The 27,266-nt window shown below is 39.3% G+C and overlaps 1 protein-coding gene across 1 annotated transcript in view; it reads right to left on the bottom strand.

The window, feature by feature from the left end:
• Positions 1–236: 236 nt before the first annotated feature.
• Positions 237–27,266, bottom strand: part of LOC128667102 (proteasome subunit beta type-7) — a 72,795-nt gene continuing 45,765 nt past the window's right edge. The window contains exons 6-8 of the mRNA XM_053721996.1: positions 18,496–18,554; positions 2,826–2,977; positions 237–901 (exon numbers count right to left, since the gene is read on the bottom strand). Of these exons, the coding sequence (XP_053577971.1) occupies positions 787–901; positions 2,826–2,977; positions 18,496–18,554 (326 nt within the window). The 3' untranslated portion in view covers positions 237–786. The remainder of the gene's footprint in view (positions 902–2,825; positions 2,978–18,495; positions 18,555–27,266) is intronic.

A 27,266-nucleotide genomic window follows, 5' to 3' on the forward strand; every position in this document is an offset into this window, starting at 1 on the left:
TGTCCCTTTTTTGAGAGGTTTATAGAACCTGTTTGCATAGACTTTCAGCGCACCTGTTTTTAGACTTTTTGTTCTAAAAAAATTGCTACTTTAACAAAGGATACCAAGAGAATTAGAAAGTTGTCTAAAATTGTATTCTCAATCTGAATCATGAAAAACAAGGGTTTTATTTCCCTTTAAGGAAACCTACATTTGTACACACAAACTTTTCACAATAATAAAATGGAGCCATAAAATGCATTTTTAGATATTTATTGCTGTAAGCGTGTTGATGTTATACAATTGCACAAGGCAATGACCCATCAAAAGTGCTGTTGTATTATCTGTAAGCTATTGGACTGTTCTTAATGTGATTTAAAAATGTTTATTGCATATTATTGTTTTTGCTGTAAGCATGAAGAAATTTAATTTGCATGTTTTGCCATTGCCCAAGATAATGACCTTGCAAAGTAATCAGACTTGTAGCGAAGTGTAATCTGTATAGTAATGGAATATTCTTATGATTTGTCAGTAACACACCATGAAACATTATTAATATGCTATTGCTGTGATAGACATACTTATTCCTAAAGTGTTTTGAGATTTATATTATACATTATTTTAGCATGATAAAATTCAGTCTGTTGCATATCAGGCAGCAGTTTCAGGTTAATAGATAAAGTATTTTTGTATGTCATAGTGCAAAGTTCTTTCACAGTGTTTTTAGTTTTTCCAGTGATACGTTCCATATATGGTTTTTGCATCCCAAGATTTGCCCAGCAAGCTGCGAGTCTGTTTCCGCATTTTTTAGCGGGTGTCATCTACATCCATGTGTTGAATGGTTTCTTCCACCAGTTCTAGTTTTGTGATGGACTCAGTCATTACAGCTGTAGTACCCCTCTTGTAACGGTAGGAACCCATTCTATATCATCAAATAAAAAAATGAGGAATTACATATATTTATGAGTGAACTTTAGATATGAACAAATGTTTCAAAAAGTGTTGTTTTGTTTCACATTAATGTTTGAATGTTAATTTTATCTTTTACATTAAGTATTTAAATATTTTAATAATACTATTTAAATAATAAGTCAAGACTTGAGCGGAATCAGTAATTAAATGTAATTTTCAAATGGTAACATTTGATAAAGAATTTAGTTTTCTAGAACCATTTGAATGGAACGAATACCAGGTGGACATTTGTTCTTCCATCTGAATATTAAAATTCCAACATTTAACCATACCTAGTTCATATTTGAAATTATAGTTACAGGTCCAGACAGTCTTCATGAGAAGACAGAAGAAGTTATGGAGGTGGAAAAGTGAGGTAGTCATAGGAAAGTCAGAGACAGTTATGAAAATACAGTAGAAGTCTTGGAGATGGAAAGAGTAAGATAGTTAAAGGAATTTCAGAGGTAATCATGAGAAGACAGAAGTCATGAAGATGAAACAAAAGAGATAGTCACAGGAAAGTCAGAGCTTATCTTGAGAACGAATGAGATAGTCATAGGGAAGTCAGATCTTATCATGAGAAGTAGACATGTGCGTTTGTCAAATTCGGAGCTTCGGATCGATTCGAATTTCCGAATTACCGTAGCACCGAAACTAACAAATTAGTTTAGATTTATTCGTTACATTCGGATGGCCATGGACTAATCACAATTACACTAGTATTGTACAGTATATTAGGTTATATCACTCTGCTATGGGTTACACCTAATATTACAGTACATAATACTAGTCTAATACACAGCACATCCCACCTAACACATACCGAACTTCCGAATGTAACGAATCGAATACGAACCGAATACATCCAAATTTATTTTAATCCGAATGAATCTGAAACGAATGCATTCGAATGTATCTGAATCCAAATCGATCCAAAAACGAAATTTGAAAACATCCAAATCGATCCGAACCGAAACAAATTTTTCCGCCATGCACAAGTCTAATGAGAAGACAAAAGAAGTCATGGAAATAGAAATAGTGATGTAGTCATAGAAAACTCAGGGGTAATCATGAGAAGTAGAAGAAGAAGTCAAGGAAATGGAAAGAGTGAGAGGTAATCATGAGAGGATAGAAGAAGAAGTCAAGAAGATGGAAAGAGTGAGATAGTCATAAGAAAGTCAGAAAGACAGAAGAAGTCATGGAGATGGAAAGTGGGAGATAGTTATAAGAAGGGAATCAAGAAACACTGAAGGGCTGGAGAGGCAGCTATTAGAATATTGCAATCAATAATAGGAAGGAGGAAAGACAGTCTACAGTAGATAGAAATATACATGAGAAGATAAGAGAGCCACTGGACATGGAGAAAGGATAGCAAAAGACATACAAATAGGGTTAGCCACAGAAAGAAGAAAAAGAGAGAGAAAAGAAAAAGAGGGAGATGAAAACGAGGAAAAAGGGAAAAAAAATAATATGCAAGAGTACAAATAGAGAGTAAGAAAGAAAAAAAATATTCAAAAAAGAGAGAAAGGATGGAAAACCCTTTGAGAAAGAAGCAGAAATTTTCAAAAGAGAGACAGTTATGGAAAAATAATTTTTGCAAGAGAAGAAAGAAAAATAGTTTATCTTGAGGAACAAGTGACAGAGCCTCTGGAAAGTTGAAATGTCATAATTAAATAAGAACAGCCAACGAAAGCTAGAAGACAATCAGGTAGTTCAATTAGTATAATGGATAAAAGTTGGCTTCTGAGAAAGGATGAGAAGACAATAGTACGAGGTTAGTTTGATACAAGATTACAATAATTCTACCTCTTCTCAAATGAAGATTATTTTCAACAACCGGTATAAATAGCAATGTATTGATACCGTTCTATACCTACGTTTATTTCTACACTTACTTCTTGCCTCGCTTCTCTGTATCTGTGTAGCCTCGTAAGATGGTTGTCCCCTCTTTAGCAATCACACACAAGTCCACCCCACTTCCTGATCCTAAATCACAGAGGATCCCGGCAGTAATTGATTCTGTGACCAGTTGCTTCGCGTCTTCTAACTGTTAACCGAAGAGACACAAACACACAAGAGGCATGAGAGGAAGGTGGTGTAGAGGAAGTCATGAGGAGTGAGATGATAAAGATAGGGTGGTGTTAAAGGGACGTGGAAGTCATGTTCCAGAGAGAGTGTACAATTTGAAAAAAATAAATACAGTTAAATTTAATTTCTATTCTATCATATTTATCTTTATATCGATCCTTAGCAACCTTTCATGCGAGCATACTATGCACTAAATGGCACCTGTGTTTGCCACAATTTTGTAATAGTATAAGAAATCTAGTGCTCAAGATGTGCACACTCCTGAGCCTACCTTATTATGCTTTCCTGAAAAGGAGCTTAGTTTTAATAAAAGAGAAAGAGGAAAAGTTGATAACAGCAGTAAATCAGAAAGTTTTTTCATTGTGCACTGTATTTGAATCATGAAAGTTTAATTTTGGACTTTCATGTTCCTTTAATAGGCAGATTGTTCATAGCAACGTTATGAGGCAATAAGAGAGCGAAGGAAGGAAAATTCATATTAAAGGGTCATTAAACACTTTGAGATGGAAATATAAAATTATAAATTATATATATAAAAAACTCTGCAATATGCTTTCATTATTTATTTTGTCCCCCTTTCCTGTAATTCTATTCTGAAATTGAGAGCTTTTCAGTTCCTGTTAGAAATGGAAGTGCAGAACACTGTTATATTCTACACAGCCATTGACTGCACACTCTAGTGACCTATTTATAACTGTCCCTAATTAGCTTCAGCAGAGAAGGTAACCTAAGTTACAACATGGCAGCTCCCATTGTTTTATAGACACTAAAACTTATTTACATTTAATGTCCCTTTAAAGTCAAAATTATACTTTCATGGTTCAGATGGAGCTTGTCACTTTAAGAGACTTTTCAAAATTCCTCTTTTATCCCCACTTCCTGTTTCTCGCCCTCCTACCCATCTAGATGGTATATTCCCATGGGGGGAGGGGTCTCAATTCCTCCTGTACTCATTTTGTCATATTTTGTCTTGTCTCTTACAAGTTCTGTATCATTGTTTTACTTAATGAATTGTACACATGTACAGCACTGCAGAATATGTGGGCGCTTTCTAAATAAAGTATAATAATAATATCACATTACTTTGTTTTCTTGGTATTCTATGTTGAAAAGCATACCTAGGTAGACTCAGGAACAGCAATGCACTGCTAGGATCTATCTGGTGATTGGTGGCTACATACATATGCTTCTATTCATTGGCTCACCAGATGTGTTTAGCTAGCTCCCAGTAAAGATGAATTAGCACAGGTTGTTTGTATTAAATCCATTCCCACCTATATACAAATTGCATACACACTAGTGTTTTCCATGTGCCAGAAAATCACATGAATATAGACATATAATTAAAGGGATCTGAAACCCAAAAAATGTATTTTCTTTCCTATGGCATGGAGAGTCCACGAATTCCAATTACTAGTGGGATATTCAACTCCTGGCCAGCAGGAGGAGGCAAAGAGTAGAGTACACTGGAATTGAATAAAAACTGCGCCAGAAATGGAAAGGCTACCCTTATTACAGTATATGACCCTTTACATATACAAAAAGGAAAGACAGGAAATCAAAAAGGTTAAAAAAGGAGCGCTAGATAAGCTATTCCAAAAAAACCCTGGCTATAAAAAAATTTAAGTGGTGGTTATGGGATATAATATCTATGTATGATTAAAAGTGCAGTTTACAATGAATGAAATTCAACTAATAAAACTCAACTAGTAAAACTTGATTTCAAAATGTATTGATATAAACATATAGACAAAACATAACATTTATAAAAGCATATTTATGTAGCGGATATGGCCATTCCAAAAAAATACGTTACGAATATGAAATCTCTGTGCACAGATAAAAGTATAAAAGTTAAAACATGTACGTATCAGGCACATATATTTCTGACTGACAGTAAATATAAATATAAGTATAAGATGTGGCAATGAGACAAAGTTGGCATTTCAGAAGACGCTAGTGGTTATTGCCCAATCGGATTGTAAAGCTTATAGTCTCTAGTGAGGAACTAGTAGAGTCAAAGTTTTATATATGAGTTTGTCAGAAAAATGGCTTCGTAAGAGTGTGCCTGTGTCCGTTACTCACTTTTGCCGTACTCGTTAGTAATTCTCCATTTAGTTACATCAAGCGTGGGTGCGTTCTGTGTACAGGGGAGATTTTTCAAATTAGGACCAGGATGACATGCGAAAGCATGTATGTAGTTTATTTAGCTACATGTATTAGTGGCATGCAATATTGTGGGCGTACCAGTAGGTGTCTAAGAACACGATGGGGTGAACACCTCAGAAACATCAAAAATAAGTATAATAAACAAACGCCTAGATTTAAAGTTCTGCGTTAGCCGTCAAAACCAGCGTTAGGGGGCCCTAATGCTGGTTTTGGGCTACCGCTGGTATTTAGAGTCGTGTAGGTAAGGGTCTAACGCTCACTTTCCAGCCGCGACTTTTCCATACCGCAGATCCCCCTACGCCATTTGCGTATATCCTATCTTTTCAATGGGATCTTTCTAACGCTGGTATTTAGAGTCTTTCACTTCAAACAAAGACACACTGTTGCAAAAACCGTGTATTTGAGCCATAAGACATGTAATCACTTTCAGCTGTGTGCAACCAAAACAGACTGTTATTTTTTTCTTTCAAATCGGTTTGTAGTCTCGCATGTATTGTTGCCACAACCTAGTTATCTAAAGGAATCAAATTGTTGCAAAGTTCTTACTTGTAGCACTCTAATATCCGGGTACATATAGAGTGTTAACTGTGTATATATTCTGCTGAGTGAGTTTTACACATACATTATTGGGTATTATATTTCTCCTTTGTAGGTAAATATATGTTCAAGTAACCTCCAAAACTTTCAGTATTCCAGTATATTATATTGTATCACAGGTAAGTAACATAGGAATATATTGGTGGTCTCGAACTAACTTTGTGCAATGGTAAAAACATCAACCCAGGTTACTCACGGTTATCCGGCCCCACTATGCGGGATATTAGAAAGTGTATCAGGCACTCCTCCTTCTCACCAGACAGCCGTTATCCAGTACAGAACTAGTAGCTTAAAAGATCTCCGCGGTGTATCTCACACACCAAAAAAGGAATCCAATATTACCACAATTGCGAAGAAATAAGCATTCATAGACCGAGCTAAATCAACACTGTGTATTTATTGTCACATCGAAAAAACACATCGACGAAGTGCTGTTTAGCAGCAGGAAACGCGTTGGATGTAGCTGTTGTGTGTGGAGTGGTGGAACCTTTGTTTTTTCGATGTGACAATAAATACACAGTGTTGATTTAGCTCGGTCTATGAATGCTTATTTCTTCGCAATTGTGGTAATATTTAGAGTCTTGGCTGAAGTGAGCGTTAGAAATCTAACGACAAAACTCCAGCCGCAGCAAAAAGCCAGGAGTTAAGAGCTTTCTGGGCTAACGCCGGTTCATAAAGCTCTTAACTACTGTGCTCTAAAGTACACTAACACCCATAAACTACCTATGCACCCCTAAACTGAGGTCCCCCCACATCGCCGCCACTCTTTTTTTAACCCCTAATCTGCCGACCGCAAACCGCCGCCACTTACGTTATCCCTATGTACCCCTAATCTGCTGCCCCTAACACAGCCGACCCCTATATTATATTTATTAACCCCTAATCTGCCCCCCACAACGTCGCCGCCACCTACCTACAATAATTAACCCCTAATCTGCCGACCGGACCTCACCGCTACTATAATACAGTTATTAACCCCTAATCCGCCTCACTCCCGCCTCAATAACCCTATAATAAATAGTATTAACCCCTAATCTGCCCTCCCTAACATCACCAACACCTAACTTCAAGTATTAACCCCTAATCTGCCGACCGGACCTCGCCGCTACTCTAATAAATTTATTAACCCCTAAAGCTAAGTCTAAACCTAACCCTAACACCCCCCTAAGTTAAATATAATTTTTATCTAACTAAATAAATTAACTCTTATTAAATAAATTAATCCTATTTAAAGCTAAATACTTACCTGTAAAATAAACCCTAATATAGCTACAATATAAATAATAATTATATTGTAGCTATATTAGGATTTATATTTATTTTACAGGCAACTTTGTATTTATTTTAACCAGGTAGAATAGCTATTAAATAGTTAATAACTATTTAATAGCTACCTAGTTAAAATAATTACAAAATTACCTGTAAAATAAATCCTAACCTAAGTTACAATTAAACCTAACACTACACTATCAATAAATTAATTACATAAAATACCTACAAATAAATACAATTAAATAAACTAACTAAAGTACAAAAAGTAAAAAAAGAACTAAGTTACAAAAAATAAAAAAATAATTTACAAACATTAGAAAAATATTACAACAATTTTAAGCTAATTACACCTACTCTAAGCCCCCTAATAAAATAACAAAGCCCCCCAAAATAAAAAAATGCCCCACCCTATTCTAAAATTAAAATAGAAAAACTCTTTTACCTTACCAGCCCTTAAAAGGGCCTTTTGCGGGGCATGCCCCAAAGAAAACAGCTCTTTTGCCTGTAAAAAAAACATACAATACCCCCCCCAACATTACAACCCACCACCCACATACCCCTAATCTAACCCAAACCCCCCTTAAATAAACCTAACACTAAGCCCCTGAAGATCATCCTACCTTATCTTCACCACGCCGGGTATCACCGATCGGTCCAGGCTCCGAAGTCTTCATCCAAGCCCAAGCGGGGGCAGAAGATGTCCATGATCCGGCTGAAGTCTTGGCCCAAGCGGGGGCTGAAGATGTCCATGATCCGGCTGAAGTCTTGATCCAAGCGGGAGCTGAAGAGGTCCATGATCCGGCTGAAGTCTTCTATCAAGCAGCATCTTCAATCTTCTTTCTTCCGGATCCATCTTCATCCCGCCGACGCGGAACATCCTTCTTCACCGACGACTTCCCGACGAATGACGGTTCCTTTAAGGGACGTCATCCAAGATGGCGTCCCTCGAATTCCGATTGGCTGATATGATTCTATCAGCCAATCGGAATTAAGGTAGATAAATTCTGATTGGCTGATAGAATCAGCCAATCAGATTCAAGTTCAGGTGGTGGGTTGTAATGTTGGGGGGGGTATTGTATGTTTTTTTTTTACAGGCAAAAGAGCTGTTTTCTTTGGGGCATGCCCCGCAAAAGGCACTTTTAAGGGCTGGTAAGGTAAAAGAGCTTTTCTATTTTAATTTTAGAATAGGGTAGGGCATTTTTTTATTTTGGGGGGCTTTGTTATTTTATTAGGGGGCTTAGAGTAATTAGAGTGTAATTAGCTTAAAATTGTTGTAATTTTGTAATTATTTTAACTAGGTAGCTATTAAATAGTTATTAACTATTTAATAGCTATTCTACCTGGTTAAAATAAATACAAAGTTGCCTGTAAAATAAATATAAATCCTAATATAGCTACAATATAATTATTATTTATATTGTAGCTATATTAGGGTTTATTTTACAGGTAAGTATTTAGCTTTAAATAGGATTAATTTATTTAATAAGATTTAATTTATTTCGTTAGATAAAAATTATATTTAACTTAGGGGGGTGTTAGTGTAAGGGTTAGATTTAGCTTTAGGGGTTAATAAATTTATTAGAGTAGCGGCGAGGTCCGGTCGGCAGATTAGGGGTTAATTATTGTAGGTAGCTGGTGGCGACGTTGTGAGGGGCAGATTAGGGGTTAATAAATATAATATAGGGGTCGGCGGTGTTAGGGGCAGCAGATTAGGGGTACATAGGTATAATGTAGGTTGCGGCGGTGTACGGAGCGGCAGATTAGGGGTTAAAAATAATATGCAGGCGTCAGCGATAGCGGGGGCGGCAGATTAGGGGTTAATAAGTGTAAGGTTAGGGGTGTTTAGACTCGGGGTTCATGTTAGGTGCAGACTTAGGAAGAGTTTCCCCATAGGAAACAATGGGGCTGCGTTATGAGCTGAACACTGCTTTTTTGCAGGTGTTAGGTTTTTTTTCAGCTCAAACTGCCCCATTGTTTCCTATGGGGAAATCGTGCACGAGCACGTTTTTGAAGCTGGCCGCGTCCGTAAGCACCGCTGGTATTGAGAGTTGCAGTGGCGGTAAATTATACTCTACGCTCCTTTTTTGGAGCCTAACGCAGCCATTCTGTGAACTCTAAATACCAGCAGTATTTAAAAGGTGCGGGGGGAAAAAACCCAGCGTTAGCTACGCGGGTCGTTACCGACAAAACTCTAAATCTAGCCATTAGTGTATCCCAACATAGTACACTTGTAAATGAGGGTAGAGAGGATACTTACCATATTATCCCCATTGAATATGTCCCAAAATCTTTGCGTTACAATAGGTTCAATAGGTTACTACAGAGGGAAACCTATTGGATATGGAAACTGAGAACCTTATTTCCTGAGGGTCACAATGAGAATATTGATCAGCTTTCCAATAGGTTCCCTGACTGAACACATATTAGTAGAGTTTAGTGACAGATTATATAGTATGCTGTTAGTAGGATTTGACTATATATGCACTTTGTTTTTATATTTAAATCAGGTCACCTACTTTAGTGTGGGGGATATCCTTTATAATTGTGTATATGCATATGTATATGTGTTTTGTTTTGATATTTGAATTATGGTATTATACTTGGACGTATGTGTATATATATATGTTTTTTTTGTGACTGAATACTTGCTTTATTTGTTCTGTCGTTATGACGATGGAGTGACTATGTTATTGGTTACGCTCACGTAGTATGGGGCTATTGCCGGCTCTATGTGAGGCACTTGTCATCAATACGGATGCCGTAATGCAGAAGTTCAGTGGATAGTTATTTTTCTCATGAGGTACTAGAAAACCTATTTAGAGGAACTAGAATGACAATGATGTGTGTTCATTTGGTATTGGCTGCATGTGTGAATCATGATTTGATATCAAAGAATTTGAGTACTATTATAAATCAGGGCTATTTATGTATCAGTTTTCATGATGTATGGGTCTCTTTGTTGTTATTATACATGATATAATGAAGACTATTTTATGCATACCTGCTTCACTATGATATACAGGTGAAACTTGAAAAATTAGAATATCGTGCAAAAGTTTATTTATTTCACTAAAGCAACTTAAAAGGTGAAACTAATATATGAGATGGACTCATTACATGCAAAGCAAGATAGTTCAAGCCATGATTTGTCATAATTGTGATGATTATGGCTTACAGCTCATGAAAACCCCAAATCCACAATCTCAGAAAATTAGAATATTACATGCAATCAATAAATCAAGGATTGTACATAGAACAATATCGGACCTCTGAAAAGTATAAGCATGCATACTGTATGTACTCAGTACTTGGTTTGGGCCCCTTTTGCAGCAATTACTGCCTCAATGCGGTGTGGCATGGAAGCTATCAGCCTGTGGCACTGCTGAGTTGTTATGGAAGACCAGGATGCTTCAATAGCGGCCTTCAGCTCTTCTGCATTGTTCAGACTCATGTCTCTCATCTTTCTCTTGGCAATGCCCCATAGATTCTCTATTGGGTTAAGGTCAGGCGTGTTTGCTGGCCAATCAAGCACAGTAATCCCACGGTCATTGAACCAGGTTTTGGTGCTTTTGGCAATGTGGGAGGTGCCAAGTCCTGCTGGAAAATGAAGTCAGCATCCCCATAGAGCTCATCTGCGGAAGGAAGCATGAAGTGCTCCAAAATCTCCTGGTAGACGGCTGCGTTGACCCTGGACTTAATGAAGCACAGTGGACCAACACCAGCAGATGACATGGCTCCCCAAATCAACACAGACTGTGGAAACTTCACACTGGACTTCAAGCATCTTGCAGTGTGTGCCTCTCCATTTTTCCTCCATACTCTGGGTCCTTAGTTTCCAAATGAGATGCAAAATTTGCTCTCATCAGAAAAGAGGACTTTGGACCACTGAGCAACAGACCAGGTCTGTTTTTCTTTAGCCCAGGTAATACGCTTCTGGCGTTGTTTGTTGTTCAGGAGTGGCTTGACAAGAGGAATACGACATTTGAAGCCCATGTCAAGGATCCGTCTGTGTGTGGTGTCTCTTGATGCACTGACTCCAGCCTCAGTCCACTCCTTGTGAAAGTCCCCAACACTTTTGAATGGCCTTTTCCTGACAATCCTCTCCAGGCTGTGGTCATCCCTGCTGCTTGTGCACCTTTTTCTTCCACACTTTTCCCTTCCACATAACTTTCTATTAATGTGTTTTGATACAGCACTTTGGGAACATCCAACTTCTTTTGCAATTACCTTTTGAGGCTTTCCCTCCTTATGGAGGGTGTCAATGATGGTTTTCTGCACAACTGTCAGGTCAGCAGTCATTCCCATGATTGTGATTCCTACTGAACCAGACTGAGAGACCATTTCAAGGCTCAGGAACCCTTTGCATGTGTTATGGCTTAATTAGCTGATTAGAGTGGGACACTTTGAGCCTAGAATATTGCACCTTTTCACAATATTCTAATTTTCTGAGATTGTGGGTTTGGGGTTTTCATGAGCTGTAAGCCATAATCATCACAATTATGACAAATCACGGCTTGAACTATCTTGCTTTGCATGTAATGAGTCTATCTCATATATTAGTTTCACCTTTTAAGTTGCATTAGTGAAATAAATGAACTTTTGCACGATATTCTAATTTTTCGAGTTTCACCTGTATATATTAAGACACTATGTATAATCATTGCTATGATGGAGGGGGAGTGGACTAAGTGAAGTCCCTCCACAGCAGTAGACAATTATTAATTAACATCTAACATGTGTATTGGATGTTTTTTAATTACTGTGTAATGTTTTATGCTTTATATAAGTTGTGATTCCCATTGTATGTTATCACTGCCTGAGGAAAGGGTGCCAGCAGCACTCTGAAACGCGTTGCAGATTTTGTATCTATTTTAAGTTTGTTTATTATAAATTACGCCCCCCCATCCACGGGTTTTTCATTTTAAGGAGTTGTGAGCTTTTTTTGGGAATCTTTTTATTTATTTTTTGCCTGATCGTATTTCACCATCATCCTTGGTCCTGCTTACCAGAGTGAGCCAGCTGGTGGGCTCTAATCTATCAGCCTGCTAGACTTGCACTGTATTATAGTGCGCTTTGTTTGTGAGTATATCATCATAGTGAGGTATTCTGGAGACTGTATATATATTGTAGTGACCATCTGCACTATTGGAGCCTCCTCCCCCTTCCCTGTCTTTCCTCCACTCCACAGATTCCAGGGTTTCATCTTGTTCTATGTGAGCCAGTTGGTGGGCTCTGATCTATCCAGCCTGCCTGACTTGCACTGTTACATAGTGCGCTACCTTTGTGAGTACCTGTGTGTGGAGGGGTTTTTGGGATAACCAATTTTTGTTGCTGTAATTTGCTGCACCATTAGAACACCTTCTTTTTTTGTCTTTTTATTTAGAATCACCACTTGTTTTGAGTAGAGCTGATCCTGGTGTTTGTCTGTCATGGACGATAGCCCCTGGAGGGCGCCTTTGTCCTTTGGGACCATCTTTTGATAGACACAATCTGGTGCATTCTGTGTATGCTGTTAGTATCAGATGGAATGATATTCAGTTTTATTCCTTATAATTGAAACTGTAACCGTCATTTGGCAAAGAGTCTGTTCTTATAGGTACTCTTTAAGAGCAGGTCGATTCTTATGGGTCCGTGACTTGTTGGTGGATTTCTTTGAGGTAAGAGATGGCAAGTGTAATCCCCTCCATAGTGAAGGTCTGCTGTGGAGCCGATTGACAATTGAGGCAAAGAGTACCCTAGCAGAGCTGTTAACTGTCACTTCCCTTACCCATAATCCCCAGTCATTCTCTTTGCCTCTGTCAAGGGAGGATGAGCAAAGATGGTGTCTGAAGATTTTTAATCCTTTTATGGGTACTTTTCCCTGCAAGCAAGAATTGGGGTCCAGCTGTGTCCATGTCAATCTCTTTAGTAAGAGTAATGGTGGCTCTTAGTAATTAGAAGATGGCGAGGTGGTCTTTGCTTAACTTCTAACATTATTGCTACCCCTATTATAGAAAGCCAGGGTTGGTTACTCTGTCCTTTCTTTTCTACAGGTCCCTGGTAGAAGTGGAGGAATCTGCCACACCTCAGAAACCAGTCCCTGCCTGACAGAGCAGGATCCACAGGTAAGTGCTTTCCATTCTAGGTTAGAAGGTACCAGCACTCTAAGGGTTAATCCCTTTCTGGAATTACTTGGGGCTTAGTATCTCTTATTGGGAGATATGTCACTACACTGCACATATATGTATGATAGCAGAGAGGGCACTGCTAGGACTGTGAGGGTGTTTGAGGCTGACAAGGGAAGGAGACATACTTTATTTTATGGAGGGGCTTGGAGAGTGTAATGGAAGGCTCAGAGGGCAATTGCTATCTAAGAGGATAGCTCATTTGTGAAAATTGAATCCCTGTTACTTTCACCGGCCTTTCTCTTCTCACCGTTTTTACAAGTTGTGGTGCAGTTTTCTCAGATTCTGACTCTATAGTGGAGAAATTAAAGGTTTAAACTAGAACACCTCTGTTTACTAAAGGAGGTCCTTGTACTTTGGAAGACTCTGATTCATCTGTCGTTAGGAATCCAAAGAAGTCTAGTAAACTCAATAGAGTATATGATGTTCCTTCTTCTGTGGACGTTTTTCGGGTTCCAGGCCGTATGTCAGAAATTATAGCGCAGGAAAGGGAAAAAACAGGATTTCCCTTTTCCTCATCCCCTGCTTTTAAAAAGATGTTTCCTGTTGCAGACTATCTACACGGGACTCGTGGCACACAGTGCTATTTCTACTTTAGGCAAAAGAACTACTATTCCTATTGAGGATAGCTGTTCCTTTAAGGATCCCATGGATAAGAAGCTGGAAGCTTACTTAAAAAAGATGTACATTCATCAGGGATTGCAGTGGCAACCTGTTGCAAGTATTGCTACAGTCGCTGGGGCGGCATCTTATTGGTGCGATGCCTTGTCTGACTTGATTTCTGAGGAGTCTCCTATAGAGGAGATCCAGGATAGAATCAAGTCTCTTAAGTTGGCCAATACTTTCATTTGTGATGCAAACATGCAAGTGCGTAGACTGGGAGCCAAGATTTCTAGCCTTGCTATTGTAGCTCGCAGGACCCTGTGGTTAAAATCTTGGTTGGAAGATGTGACTTCTAAGTCCAAACTTCTATCTTTACCTTACAAGGGTAAGACTTTATTTGGTCCTGGTCTGGCTGAGATCATTTCCAAAATTATGGGTGGAAAGGGATCTTTCCTACCGCAGGACAAGAAGAATAGACCTAAGGGTCACCATTTTTATTCCTTTCATAACTTCAAAGGACAGAGATCTTCCTCCTCTTCTTTCAAGCTGGAGCAATCCAGAACCTAATGGAGGCCCGGTCAACCTTGGAACAAGGTAAAGCAAACCAAGAAACCTTCTGTTGATTCCAAATCGGCATGAAGGGGCCGCCCTTGATCCTGTTTTGGATCAAGAGGGGGGCAGGCTATTCCTTTTTTCGGCAGGCTTGGATCCGTGATGTTCCAGGACCTTTGGCCGTGGAGATCGTATCTCAGGGATACAGAATAGGATTCAAGTCTTGTCTCCCCAGGGGCAGATTTCTCCTGTCAAGGTTATCTGCAAACCAGGTAAAAAGAGAAGCCTTCTTAAACTGCGTAAAGGACCTATTTTCCCTGGGAGTGATTGTTCCAGTTCCTGTAGAGGAATAGGGTCAAGGTTTCTATTCAAATCTGTTTGCAGTTCCCAAAAAAAGAGGGAACTTTTCGTCCAATTCTAGACCTCAAGTGTCTCAACAAATTTCTCAAGGTTCCGTCCTTCAAGATGGAAACTATTTGTTCCATCCTACCATTGGTACAAGAAGGTCAGTTCATGACTACCATAGATCTGAAGGATGCGTATCTACATATTCCCATTCACAGGGAACATCACCAATTCCTTCGGTTTGCATTTCTGGACAACCATTTCCAGTTTGTGGCTCTTCCCTTTGGCCTTGCCACGGCTCCTCAAATCTTTACAAAGGTCCTGGGGGCCCTGCTGGCGGTGGTCAGATCTCAAAGCATAGCGGTGGCGCCTTATCTAGACAACATCTTGGTTCAGGCGCCATCTTTTCAGTTAGCAAAATCTCATACAGAGATGCTGTTATCTATTCTTCATTCCCACAGGTGGAAAGTGAATCTGGAGAAGAGTTCCCTAGTACCAGACACCAGGGTGTGTTTCTTAGGAACGATGATAGATTCTCTAGCCATGAAGATTTTTCTGACGGAGGTCAGAAAATCCAAGATTCTGTCTTCTTGCCTTGTACGTCAGTCCTCTACCCGTCCATCTGTGGCTCAGTGTATGGAGCTAATTGGTCTGATGGTTTCTTCCATGGACATCATTCTGTTTGCTCGGTTCCATCTGAGACCACTACAGTTATGCATGCTCAGACAATCGAATGGAGACCACTCGGACCTATCTCAGAGGATAGTTCTGGATCCCCTATCAAGAGACTCTCTAGCTTGGTGGATCTCACAGGATCATCTGTCTCAGGGTACATGCTTCCTGAGACCATCCTAGGTGATTGTGACCACGGACGCAAGCCTTTTAGGCTGGGGAGCTGTTTGGGGTTCTCTGAAGGCTCAGGGTCTTTGGACTCAAGAGGAAGCTTTGCTTCCCATAAACATTTTAGAGTTGAGAGCAATTTACAATGCCTTGATAACCTGGCCTCAACTATCTTTAGTCCGGTTTATCAGATTCCAATCGGACAATATAACCTTGGTGGCATACATCAATCACCAGGTAGGCACTCAGAGCTCCTTAGCAATAACGGAAGTAACTCGCATTCTGGAGTGGGTGGAGTCTCACCATTGCCTCCGCTCTGCCATCAACATCCCAGGGGTGGACAACTGGGAAGCGGATTTTCTGAGCAGGCAGACCTTTCATCCTGGGGAGTGGGCTCTCCACCCAGAGGTTTTTACAATGATAACTCTCAGGTGTGGGGTTCCAGAATTGGATCTGATGGCGTCTCATCTGAATGCAAAGCTTCCAAAGTACGATTCAAGATTAAGAGATCCTCAAGCTGTTCTGATAGATGCTCTGGCGGTGCCTTGGAACTTCATTTTGGCGTACCTGTTCCCCCCGTTTGCTCTCATTCCTCGAGCCATTGCTCATATCAAGCTGATTCTAATAGCTCCTGTCTGGCCTCGCAGGATCTGGTTCGCGGATCTGGTGAAGATGTCATCTCTTCCCCCTTGGAAGTTGCCTCTGAGGAGGGACCTTCTACTTCAGGGTCCCTTCCTCCACCCAAATCTAGCTTTTCTGAAGCTGACTGCTTGGAGATTGAACGCCTAGTCTTGGCTAGGCGTGGGTTTTCCGAGAAAGTCATTAATACTATGCTTCAGGCTCGTAAGCCAGTTACTCGTAAGATTTACCATATGGTATGGCGTAAATACCTATATTGGTGTGAATTGAAGAATTTCTCTTGGAGTTGAGCGAGGGTGCCTCACATTCTTTCCTTTCTTTAGGAGGGCCTGGAGAAAGGTTTGTCAGTCAGTACTCTGAAGAGTCAGATTTCTGCACTGTCTATTCGCTTGCACAAACGTCTGGCAGATTTACCAGATGTTCAATCTTTTGTTCAGGCTTTGGTCAGAATCAGACCTGTGTTTAAACCTGTTGCTTCTCCTTGGAGCCTTAACCTGGTTCTTAAAGTTTTGCAGCAGGCTCCGTTTGAGCCTATGCATTTGGTTGATATTAAGTTGTTATTGTGGAAAGTGTTGTTTCTACTTCTATTTCTTCTGCTCTCAGAGTTTCAGAACCTTCGGCTCTGCAGTGTGATTCCCCTTATCTTATCTTTCATGCGGATAAGGCAGTCCTTCGTACTAAATTGGGATTTCTTCCCAAAGTGGTATCGGTTCGCAAAAGAAATTGTTGTTCCTTCTTTTTGCCCGAATCCTTCTCAAAAGGAACGTCTCTAACACAATCTGGATGTTGTGCGTGCTCTCAAATTTTATCTACAAGCAACTTAAGATTTTCGTCAGTCTTCTGCCCTGTTCGTTGTTCTTGCTGGAAAGCATAAGTGTCAGAAGGCCACTTCTACTACTCTTTCTCTCTGGTTGAGAAGTGTTATCCGGATAACTTTTGAGACAGCTAGACAACAGCCTCCTGAGAGAATTACAGCTCATTCCACTAGGGCTGTCTCTTCTTCCTGGGCTTTTAAAAATGAAGCTTCTGTGGAGCAAATCTGCAAGGCAGCCACTTGGTCTTCTTTGCATACTTTTTCCAAATTCTACAAATTTTATACTTTTGCCTCGGCGGAGGCTTCTTTTGGGAGAATGGTTCTTCGAGCGGTGGTGCCTTCTTTTTAGGTTCGTATGTCTTGTTTCGCCCTCCTTTTCATTATGTGTCCTCTAGCTTGGGTATTGGTTCCCACTAGTAATTGGAATTCATGGACTCTCCATGCCATAGGAAAGAAAACAAAATATATGCTTACCTGATACATTTCTTTCTTTCCGGGCATGGAGAGTCCACGACCCGCCCTTATTACTTTTAAGACGGCTGTTTTTTTTTTTTATATATAAACCTCAGGCAACTCTATACCTTTGTGTTATCTTCTTTTTCCATTTTCCTTCGGCCGAATGACTGGGGATTATGGGTAAGGGAAGTGACACTTAACAGCTCTGCTGGGGTACTCTTTGTCTCCTCCTGCAGGCCAGGAGTTGAATATCCCGCTAGTAATTGGAATTCATGGACTCTCTATGCCCGGAAAGAAAGAAATTTATCAGGTAAGCATACATTTAGTTGTTTTTTACTTCTATTATCAAATTTGCTTTGTTCCTATGGTATTTTTTATTGATTAGATACCTAGGTAGGCGTCTGTAGCACTACACGGCAGGAAATAGTGCTGCCATCTAGTATTCTTGCAAATAAATAACATTCTTGCAAAGCTGCTGCCATATAGTGTTCCAGACACGTGCACGCTCCTGAGCTTACATCCCTGCTTTTCAACAAAAGATACTAAGGGAACAAAGAAAAATTGATAATAGAAGTAAATTAGAAAGTTGTTTAAAATCACCTGCTCTATCTGAATCATGAAAGAAAAATGTTGGGTTTCATGTCCCTTTTAGGTAAGAAGATTCATTGAGGCATATTTAAGAAATGTCTTGCGGACCTGATCCGACAGTTCGGATCAGGTCCGCAAGACATCGCTGAATGCGGAGAGCAACGCCGCCCCCTGCAGACTCGCGGCCAATGGGCCGCCAGCAGGGAGCTGTCAATCAACCTGATCGTACTCGATCGGGTTGAATTGTTGTGATTCCTGTCCGCCTGCTCAGAGCAGGCAGACAGGGTTATGGAGCAGCGGTCTTTGTGACCGCTGCTTCATAACTGCTGTTTCTGGACAGTCTGAAGACTCGCCAGAAACACGGGCCGTCAAGCTCCTTTCGGAGCTTGATAGATAGGCCCCATTGGATACATCCAGATTGAGATCTTAGTTCCTTACCTCCATGTTGGGCTTGAATCGATCCTCCAAAACAGCCATCGCAGCAGAAGCTCCAGACCCTAAAAGACATTGAAATAGATTTGTGCAAATACCTCATGTGTGTTGTGTTTCCCCTTTATCACAGCTTTGCTGTAAGACTTTAAATTACTCTATATTTAGGGCTAGGTTTCAAGTGGAACGCTAATTTATCGTGTGCCCGCAAACGGGCAAATTCACCCTTTTACGTGCGTGCGAAAAATAACCAGCTGTTACAAGTGGCTGGTTATTTCTACCCCAATCTCACGGTAGCAATTAGCGCTCATAAAATTAACCAGATCAGATCTCTATATAAAATGGTAAATATTTTTTAATAAAATAACTGCAAGAAGCAGTTATGAGGGCTGAAAGTTGGTGGGTTTGGGGTGTTTTTACATTTACATTGCGGTCTATGGGGACTTTGTGTTCCCACTAAATATATATGTATATGCTTAAATACATATTACACATATTAACACATAAATATATATGTATATGCTTAAATACATAGTACACATATTAACACATAAATATATATGTATATGCTTAAATACATAGTACACATATTAACACATAAATATATATGTATATGCTTAAATACATAGTACACATATTAACACATAAATATATATGTATATGCTTAAATACATAGTACACATATTAACACATAAATATATATGTATATGCTTAAACACATAGTACACATATTAACACATAAATATATATGTATATGCTTAAATACATAGTACACATATTAACACATAAATATATATGTATATGCTTAAATACATATTACACATATTAACACATAAATATATATGTATATGCTTAAATACATATTACACATATTAACACATAAATATATATGTATATGCTTAAATACATATTACACATATTAACACATAAATATATATGTATATGCTTAAATACATAGTACACATATTAACACATAAATATATATGTATATGCTTAAATACATAGTACACATATTAACACATAAATATATATGTATATGCTTAAATACATAGTACACATATTAACACATAAATATATATGTATATGCTTAAATACATATTACACATATTAACACATAAATATATATGTATATGCTTAAATACATATTACACATATTAACACATAAATATATATGTATATGCTTAAATACATAGTATCAGAAAAAAGAGTACTGGATGCTCCGATAAAAAGTCACAATTTTATTGAATCTTCATAAAAACAGCAAAAGCATGGAGAAACAGGTAGACACGATTGCAGGCGCAGCACCAGGGCTTACGCGTTTCGGCTGTGAAGCCTTAATCATAGCATACAGGTGCTGGGCCTGACAGGTGCATTTAACACCTTAGGTTGATTCTCATTGGTTAAAAGGAAAGTTTAAAAGAAAAGCAACCAGTGGAGGCTCCTCCATTTGTGCACATTCGCACGTGAACCCCCCAGGGGCAAGGAAGGAGGGGGAAAAAAATGAGCAAAAAAAAAAAATTTAAAAAAAGAGCAAAAAAAAGTTTGTTAAAAAATTTGTTGAATAAAATATATTTTTCCTAATTAATTTATATTGTATTATATTATCCCCAACAAATGCAGTACTGTTTGCTGTACACATATACATTATTACCCATTACATAACCCTCACTACACAAATAAACAAGGCGTAGGATGCAGGAGCTAGGACCGGGTGGACGACAGAGTGAGAGCACACAGTATTTGGCTCGGCTGAGACATTGACAGCTGACGTCACACCACGCTTCACTAGCCACTCCTCTCCAACATCAGGCTGCTGTGCACTGTCTGCCACTAACCTAACCCACATCGCAGTGATCCGATCGCACGTGCGGTTAGAGAGCCCCTATGCCTGCACAGTGATCTATGCATTCACTGTGCAGGCATAGCTCCTCCCAGCCCGGCATTGCCTATAGAGGCTTAATCGCACAAGCTGAAGTGTGCGAGTGGACTTCAGCCTGTGCTCTGCCTCCTCCCACTGCCTGAGCCAGCTTCTGTGATACGCTGTTGCGTACACGTCATGGCCCCCACGAGGCTCCTCCCCCTCAACGGCGCGAAAATCTCATTGTAGAGATAGCCGTTGAGTGGAGAGGAGCTGTCAACAGAGGCAGTGAGCTGTGAGTAGCGTGCAGATCAGTCATGGATAATGCTCACTGTCAGAGTGAAGAAGCATAGCAAGGTATAGAGGAAAACTGAGTTTATTATAAACTGACTGGCAATTTGAAATTGTTTCTTGATTGATCTTAAAGTTAATATTTATGAATATGCACATACCGTCCTTCCCCTTGTGTCGGCCATTTTAGCTCTCTAAACAAAGTGTGAACTCTTAACTGACCACCGCCGCCAACACTAGCTCACCCTTACCTTCCCTGCTTAAATTTGTATACGTCTCAGCCTCCACTGTCTGGAACAAGTTCCTTGTACAGTACAGACAATGCACTCAGCTCAGCCTAGCCTGCATAATCACGCTGTGAGCAATAGTGTGTGCTCAGGCAGCTTGAATGACAATATTATATTAAAGTTAAATAATCTAATATTGTCATTAAAGCACTGCAGCCTGAGCGCATACTGTTCCTGAGCGCAATGATGCCGGCTAGGCTAGAGCTGAGTGCATTGTCTGTAGTTGTTTACCAACTTCCTCTGCTCTGACTTAGAGAGTCATTGTGAGCCTGCTGCCTGAGCCTCATCAACAAGCTGCTCCCAGTGCTGCCACCATCCATCGCAAGCAACAGCAGCCAGGAGGTCACAGAGTCAGACAGAGATCAGCAGGCTGTTAAAGCGTCTCAATCTCACTCTGAAATAATTTACAACTCCAGGTCAGGACATTGCTTTCTTTTCTGATGCAGATGGTTAGTTTACTTTCAGCTGCTTCGTTTAAAATATATAATAATAGCAGAGAGAATGCAGGGGAGAAATGTGAGCACATGTGTTTGTGTTTCTATAGCCTCCGTTAAATCTGCTTCACCTTGTTGTGACTGGGAAACTTATAACAGTCAGTCAGTGTCAAGAGGTTTACACATCTGTGGTTGCACATGTCACTGTGTTAGAGAGGGGCATTTATATTGCTGTTTCAAACAGTTCTTTGACATTCCTCCAATGCATTTCCTTATCTGATAGCCCTTGCCCTCTGTGATAGATGAGGATCTGACAGTCAATAGAATTATGTTTGCTGATTGTCTCAGCTCAGAAAAAATGAGTACAGTGAAAAATAAGACTGCTGAAATTTATTTAATTGTTTTGTTAGATGTCCAGTTTTTCTTGGTACAATTTGCACATTTGAAATGCTATTTTATTTTATTCCATCAACCATTTATATATACTGCATTAAAATGACAATGACCAAAGTTTGTAAATCAAATTCATCTTCTCATATTTTGCAAATATTAAATAAATAGCAGGGACTGGAGTGTCCCACCATGGATCAGTGTTTGAGATTTTATATACCTGTATATAATATATACATAGGCTCCTAGATTCTTGGGCTGGCTCTAAATTTTAAACATGTAGTGTTTTTTTGTTTGTTTTTTTAACTTCTGTGTCCAAAAAATACTGACCACTTTCAGCAGTTTATAAAAATGTTAAAATGATGGTTCAGACAGCTCATTCAATCAGTGAATTCCTCTAATTAAGAAGAGCACTCTGAATGTTGTTCACTGCTGTCTGAGCCACCATTTAACTTTACCTCAACTACATTTTCTTTTATATTAAAATGTACAGATATATACTGTGTGTGTGTGTATATATATATATATATATATATATATATATATATATATATATATATATATAAGCCAACTTCAGTGTCTCAAGGATCTGCCTTTGTCCCCATAAGAGTCTCTGTACAGTCACTTGTGGAGCAATTATATACTTTATTAAGTATTTACAGTGCACTGGAGAGTATGTTGAAAGAAAGTGAATTCTGCATATAAAAGTTCTGTGTGTATATATATATATATATATATATATATATATATATATACACATACATATATATATAAAGGGGCGGGGCTTTAATAAAGGGTGTGGTCTTGTGCACCCCCATCTTTAAAATTCACCAGCCGCCACTGAAAGCAACCCGCCCGCTTGGAAGTGTCATAATAAGTATATAATACTAGAAAATAGCAAATAACAATATCTACAACTGAGAAATATGCTGTGAATAAGTAAAGAAAAGAAACCATATAAGCAAAAATACAAATAAGATCAAATAATAAACGCAGATGAGATGTAAAAAGACAGGACACCGGATATATGGAAGATGAGGGGAAATGACAAATGTAGTAAGGTGCTAAGATTAATATGCAATTAATGTCAACAAATTATTATATACAGAATTAGTGTCAATATCTAATGGGTATGAAAATGAAGAAAGAAAATAATTGTCATGATAATAGGGTACTCCTGTTGTGAACATTGTGCAAAGTAAAAGTATGAACTATAGACTATATTCACAAAATAAGAGGTGAGATTCAAAAGCTCACAATTAGTGTAAACTCAACACATAATCTACATCTTAAGCTGATTAAGTGGAAAAATAGGTGGATATTAAATCCACGAGCAAAAGAGATAACAGAGGACTGGTGTTATTCCCAGTAATTTATTAGATCATATCTGGAGTTAAGTCCTTTGGGTATTCTGGTGTCAAGTTTAAACATCCAGAATGCCTCTCTTTTGGCAAGTAATTTGCTAAGATTTCCACCTCTGCTAGGCAGAACAACTTTTTCAATGATGCACCATCTCAATGAGCTAAGGTTATTGCCATGTTTGCCATTAAAATGGAGTACCAAAGGTGTAGTGGCCTTTCCTATATTGAAAGATGACAAATGTTCTCTAACTCTTGAGTTCATGTCCCTAGAGGTGAGTCCTACATATTGCAGATGACATTGAGTGCAGGAAATAAGATATATGACATTGCTGGCTGTGCAGTTGAGACAAGTCTTGATGTCAAAAGTTTGGCCAGTGGTATAAGACGTGAAATTGTTTGTGACCTGGACAAAGTCACAGGGTTTGCAACGTCTACTGCCACACTTGTACATCCCGCAGTGTCTCAACCACGAGCTTTGGTTAGTCTCAATCTTTTTAAGTTCTGTAGGTGCTAGAATACCCCCTAGGGTATTGCTTTTTCTATAGGAACATTTAAGCCCTTTCTCAACTGTAGTCGCTAGTTTGTCATCTGCAGCAAGTAGAGCGAAGTGTTTTTTCACTATGCTGCATATTTTGTTATACTCTGTACTGAATTGTGTGACAAAGTACACTCCTTGAGGAGATTTTGACCTGTCATACCTTGGTTTGTCTTGTAGGAGCGTCTTCCTATCTATGTGTTCAAGGGACCTCTTGGCCCTTATAACATCATGTGAGGGGTACCCTCTTTCACGTAGTCTTTCTGACAAAGAATCAGCTTCCTTGTCATAGGTTGATCTGTCAGAACAGTTTCTCTTTAGTCTAGTGAATTGGCCTTTTGCAACAGCGAATCTCATTTGTATGGGATGACTGCTGTTGCCATGCAACAGGGTATTCCCAGAAATAGGTTTACGATAAACACTCATGGAAACTCCACTATCCTGTACACCTGTTAGGGTGAGATCCAAATAGTTAATTTGTGTGTTATGTAACTCATAGGTAAACTTTAAATTCAAATTATTAGAATTCAGAAATTCTAAAAAGAGTGGCACATCTGACTGACTGCCTGACCATACCAGGAGGAGGTCATCAATGTACCTCCTGTAGAATTTGATGTCCTGTTTGAAAGGATTACCATCTCCAAAGATGTGGCACAGCTCCCACCAACCTAAATATAGGTTGGCGTACGAGGGAGCAAACTTGGCTCCCATGGCTGTGCCACATCTCTGGAGATAGAACTCCCCCTCAAACCTAAAGAAGTTGTGTGTCAGAAGGAACTCATTGTGAGCTTTTGAATCTCACCTCTTATTTTGTGAATATAGTCTATAGTTTATACTTTTACTTTGCACAATGTTCACAACAGGAGTACCCTATTATCATGACAATTATTTTCTTTCTTCATTTTCATACCCATTAGATATTGACACTAATTCTGTATATAATAATTTGTTGACATTAATTGCATATTAATCTTAGCACCTTACTACATTTGTCATTTCCCCTCATCTTCCATATATCCGGTGTCCTGTCTTTTTACATCTCATCTGCGTTTATTATTTGATCTTATTTGTATTTTTGCTTATATGGTTTCTTTTCTTTACTTATTCACAGCATATTTCTCAGTTGTAGATATTGTTATTTGCTATTTTCTAGTATTATATACTTATTATGACACTTCCAAGCGGGCGGGTTGCTTTTCTTTTAAACTTTCCTTTTAACCAATGAGAATCAACCTAAGGTGTTAAATGCACCTGTCAGGCCCAGCACCTGTATGCTATGATTAAGGCTTCACAGCCGAAACGCGTAAGCCCTGGTGCTGCGCCTGCAATCGTGTCTACCTGTTTCTCCATGCTTTTGCTGTTTTTATGAAGATTCAATAAAATTGTGACTTTTTATTGGAGCATCCAGTACTCTTTTTTCTGATGTTATTATCTCCAGGCCCACTGGTTTGCTACCGCATTCGAGCTCCTCCAGTCCCTCTTTGTTACTGCCCTACCCCCCAAGTTGCCGCTGTTGCAGACTGGATTTGCTGCTTATCGGATCTCTCGAATCCCTTCGACACATTCACACGGAGGTGGATACGGAGGTGGACGCCGACCGAGACGCTGCTTCTCGGAAGTATACACAGACTTGGAACCAGCTACTGATCGCACAGCGACTTCTTTACACACCGCTCAGCACGAGCCAGCCGACAGATGTTCGTTCTCTGAGAGCTGAGGAACCACCAGTTTGAGGTGAGTCTGGCGTATAGACATGAAAAGCCAGTGTTCCCATTGTCTCCGACGAATCTGTAAATTTGAATAAGTGCTGAACCCTACTTGTACTCAAGTGTGTATATCAAGTGACTATACTGAATTTCACTGTTTGGGGTATTTGGGCAGTCTCAAAGCGCAACGACGATTGCTGTATATAATATACACGCTAGTGTGGATCACCTGACTGTTTTCCTTCTACTGCTCATACTGTAAATACATAGTACACATATTAACACATAAATATATATGTATATGCTTAAATACATATTACACATATTAACACATAAATATATATGTATATGCTTAAATACATATTACACATATTAACACATAAATATATATGTATATGCTTAAATACATATTACACATATTAACACATAAATATATATATATATATATATATATATATATATATATATATATACACATACATATATATTTATATTTGCTGCCCATTGCTGCGCGACTTCCTCCCTTCATTGCGCTAGTTCTCATGCCGTGTATATATTAATAAATATATATATATGTGTGTGTGTGTTAATAGGAGCCTATGGAAACGCGCTCTCGTGAGCGCAATGCTACTGTGTAATGTAAATGCGAGGTCACATTCGCATTGCACCTAACTCTAATACCAGTGCACATTTGTGTACGCTGGTATTACTAAGTTGAGCGCAAATATTGCTTTTGCAGAAGCAATAATTTGGGCTCAATTTGTAATCTGGTCCTTTATTGGAAATAGAGGAAGAGTCACGGAATCTCAGTATCTGTTTATTACAGTTTAATATGTATTTGCTTGTATGACGTTCTTACACATAGAGGTGATCCATATGTGCCACTATTCATCACTAGTTGTTATACTATATGAGATGTTTTCTACTGCAATTCTGTGGTCATATCTCCCAAGATATGTGGCTAGGTATTAGGGACTCAGGAGGTTGAGGCAGTCTTTACTGTTTTGTGGGATGGCCGTGTTGGGGGGGATGGGGTCACAAGTGGATAAAAGTTGGATTGTGGGTGTGTCTGGGCGGTTTGTGGGAGGATCAGTATGGTTTGTGGGCGTATCTGAGTGGTCTGTGGACGGGACTAAGGGAAATTCTGCAAAACAGGATATATGACTGTCTCAAAGGGGCGGAGGGACAGAGCTCAGAATTCATCTTTCTTCTGCTGAGGACAAATAGGGACGGATATAAATCAGGCAATGAAAGAGAGTTTGAAAACCCTGTTAGATAATTACGTTAACAATCCTATGTTTCACAAGCTTTCTTTGCACACTTTCTTCTATTGCCTGTTTTAACTATGTCCTTAGCAGGAGAGAGAGATACATAGAAAACTTAAGTTTAAACATGGAGGCCCATTTATCAAGCTCTGTACGGAGCTTGTGGGCCTGTGTTTCTGGCGAGTCTTCAGACTCACCAGAAACAGCAGTTATGAAGCAGGGGTCTAAAGACCACTGCTCTATAACGCTGTCCGTCTGCTCTGAGCAGGCGGACAGGAATCACCAGAAATCAACACGATCGAGTACAATTGGGTTGATTGGCACCTCCCTGCTGGCGGCCCATTGGCCGCGAGTCTGCAGGGGGCGGCGTTGCACCAGCAGCTCTTGTAAGCTGCTGGTGCAATGCTAAATACGGAGAGAGTATTGCTCTCCGCATTCAGCGAGGTCTTGCGGACCTGATCCGCACTGTTGGATCAGGTCCGCAAGACCTTTGATAAATAGGCTCCATGGTATTTTAACTACATATAATTTAACATTTTATTTTATTATCTCAGAATGTTTAGTATCCTTTTAACAAAGGGCAGTTGTTAAAGGGACCCTCCAGTGCATGTGTTAGGGGCAGTATAATAAGGGAGTTGAAGAATGGCTGGAAT

The sequence above is a fragment of the Bombina bombina genome, chromosome 7 (genome assembly GCF_027579735.1).
Source record: "Bombina bombina isolate aBomBom1 chromosome 7, aBomBom1.pri, whole genome shotgun sequence".
Lineage (NCBI taxonomy): Eukaryota > Metazoa > Chordata > Amphibia > Anura > Bombinatoridae > Bombina > Bombina bombina.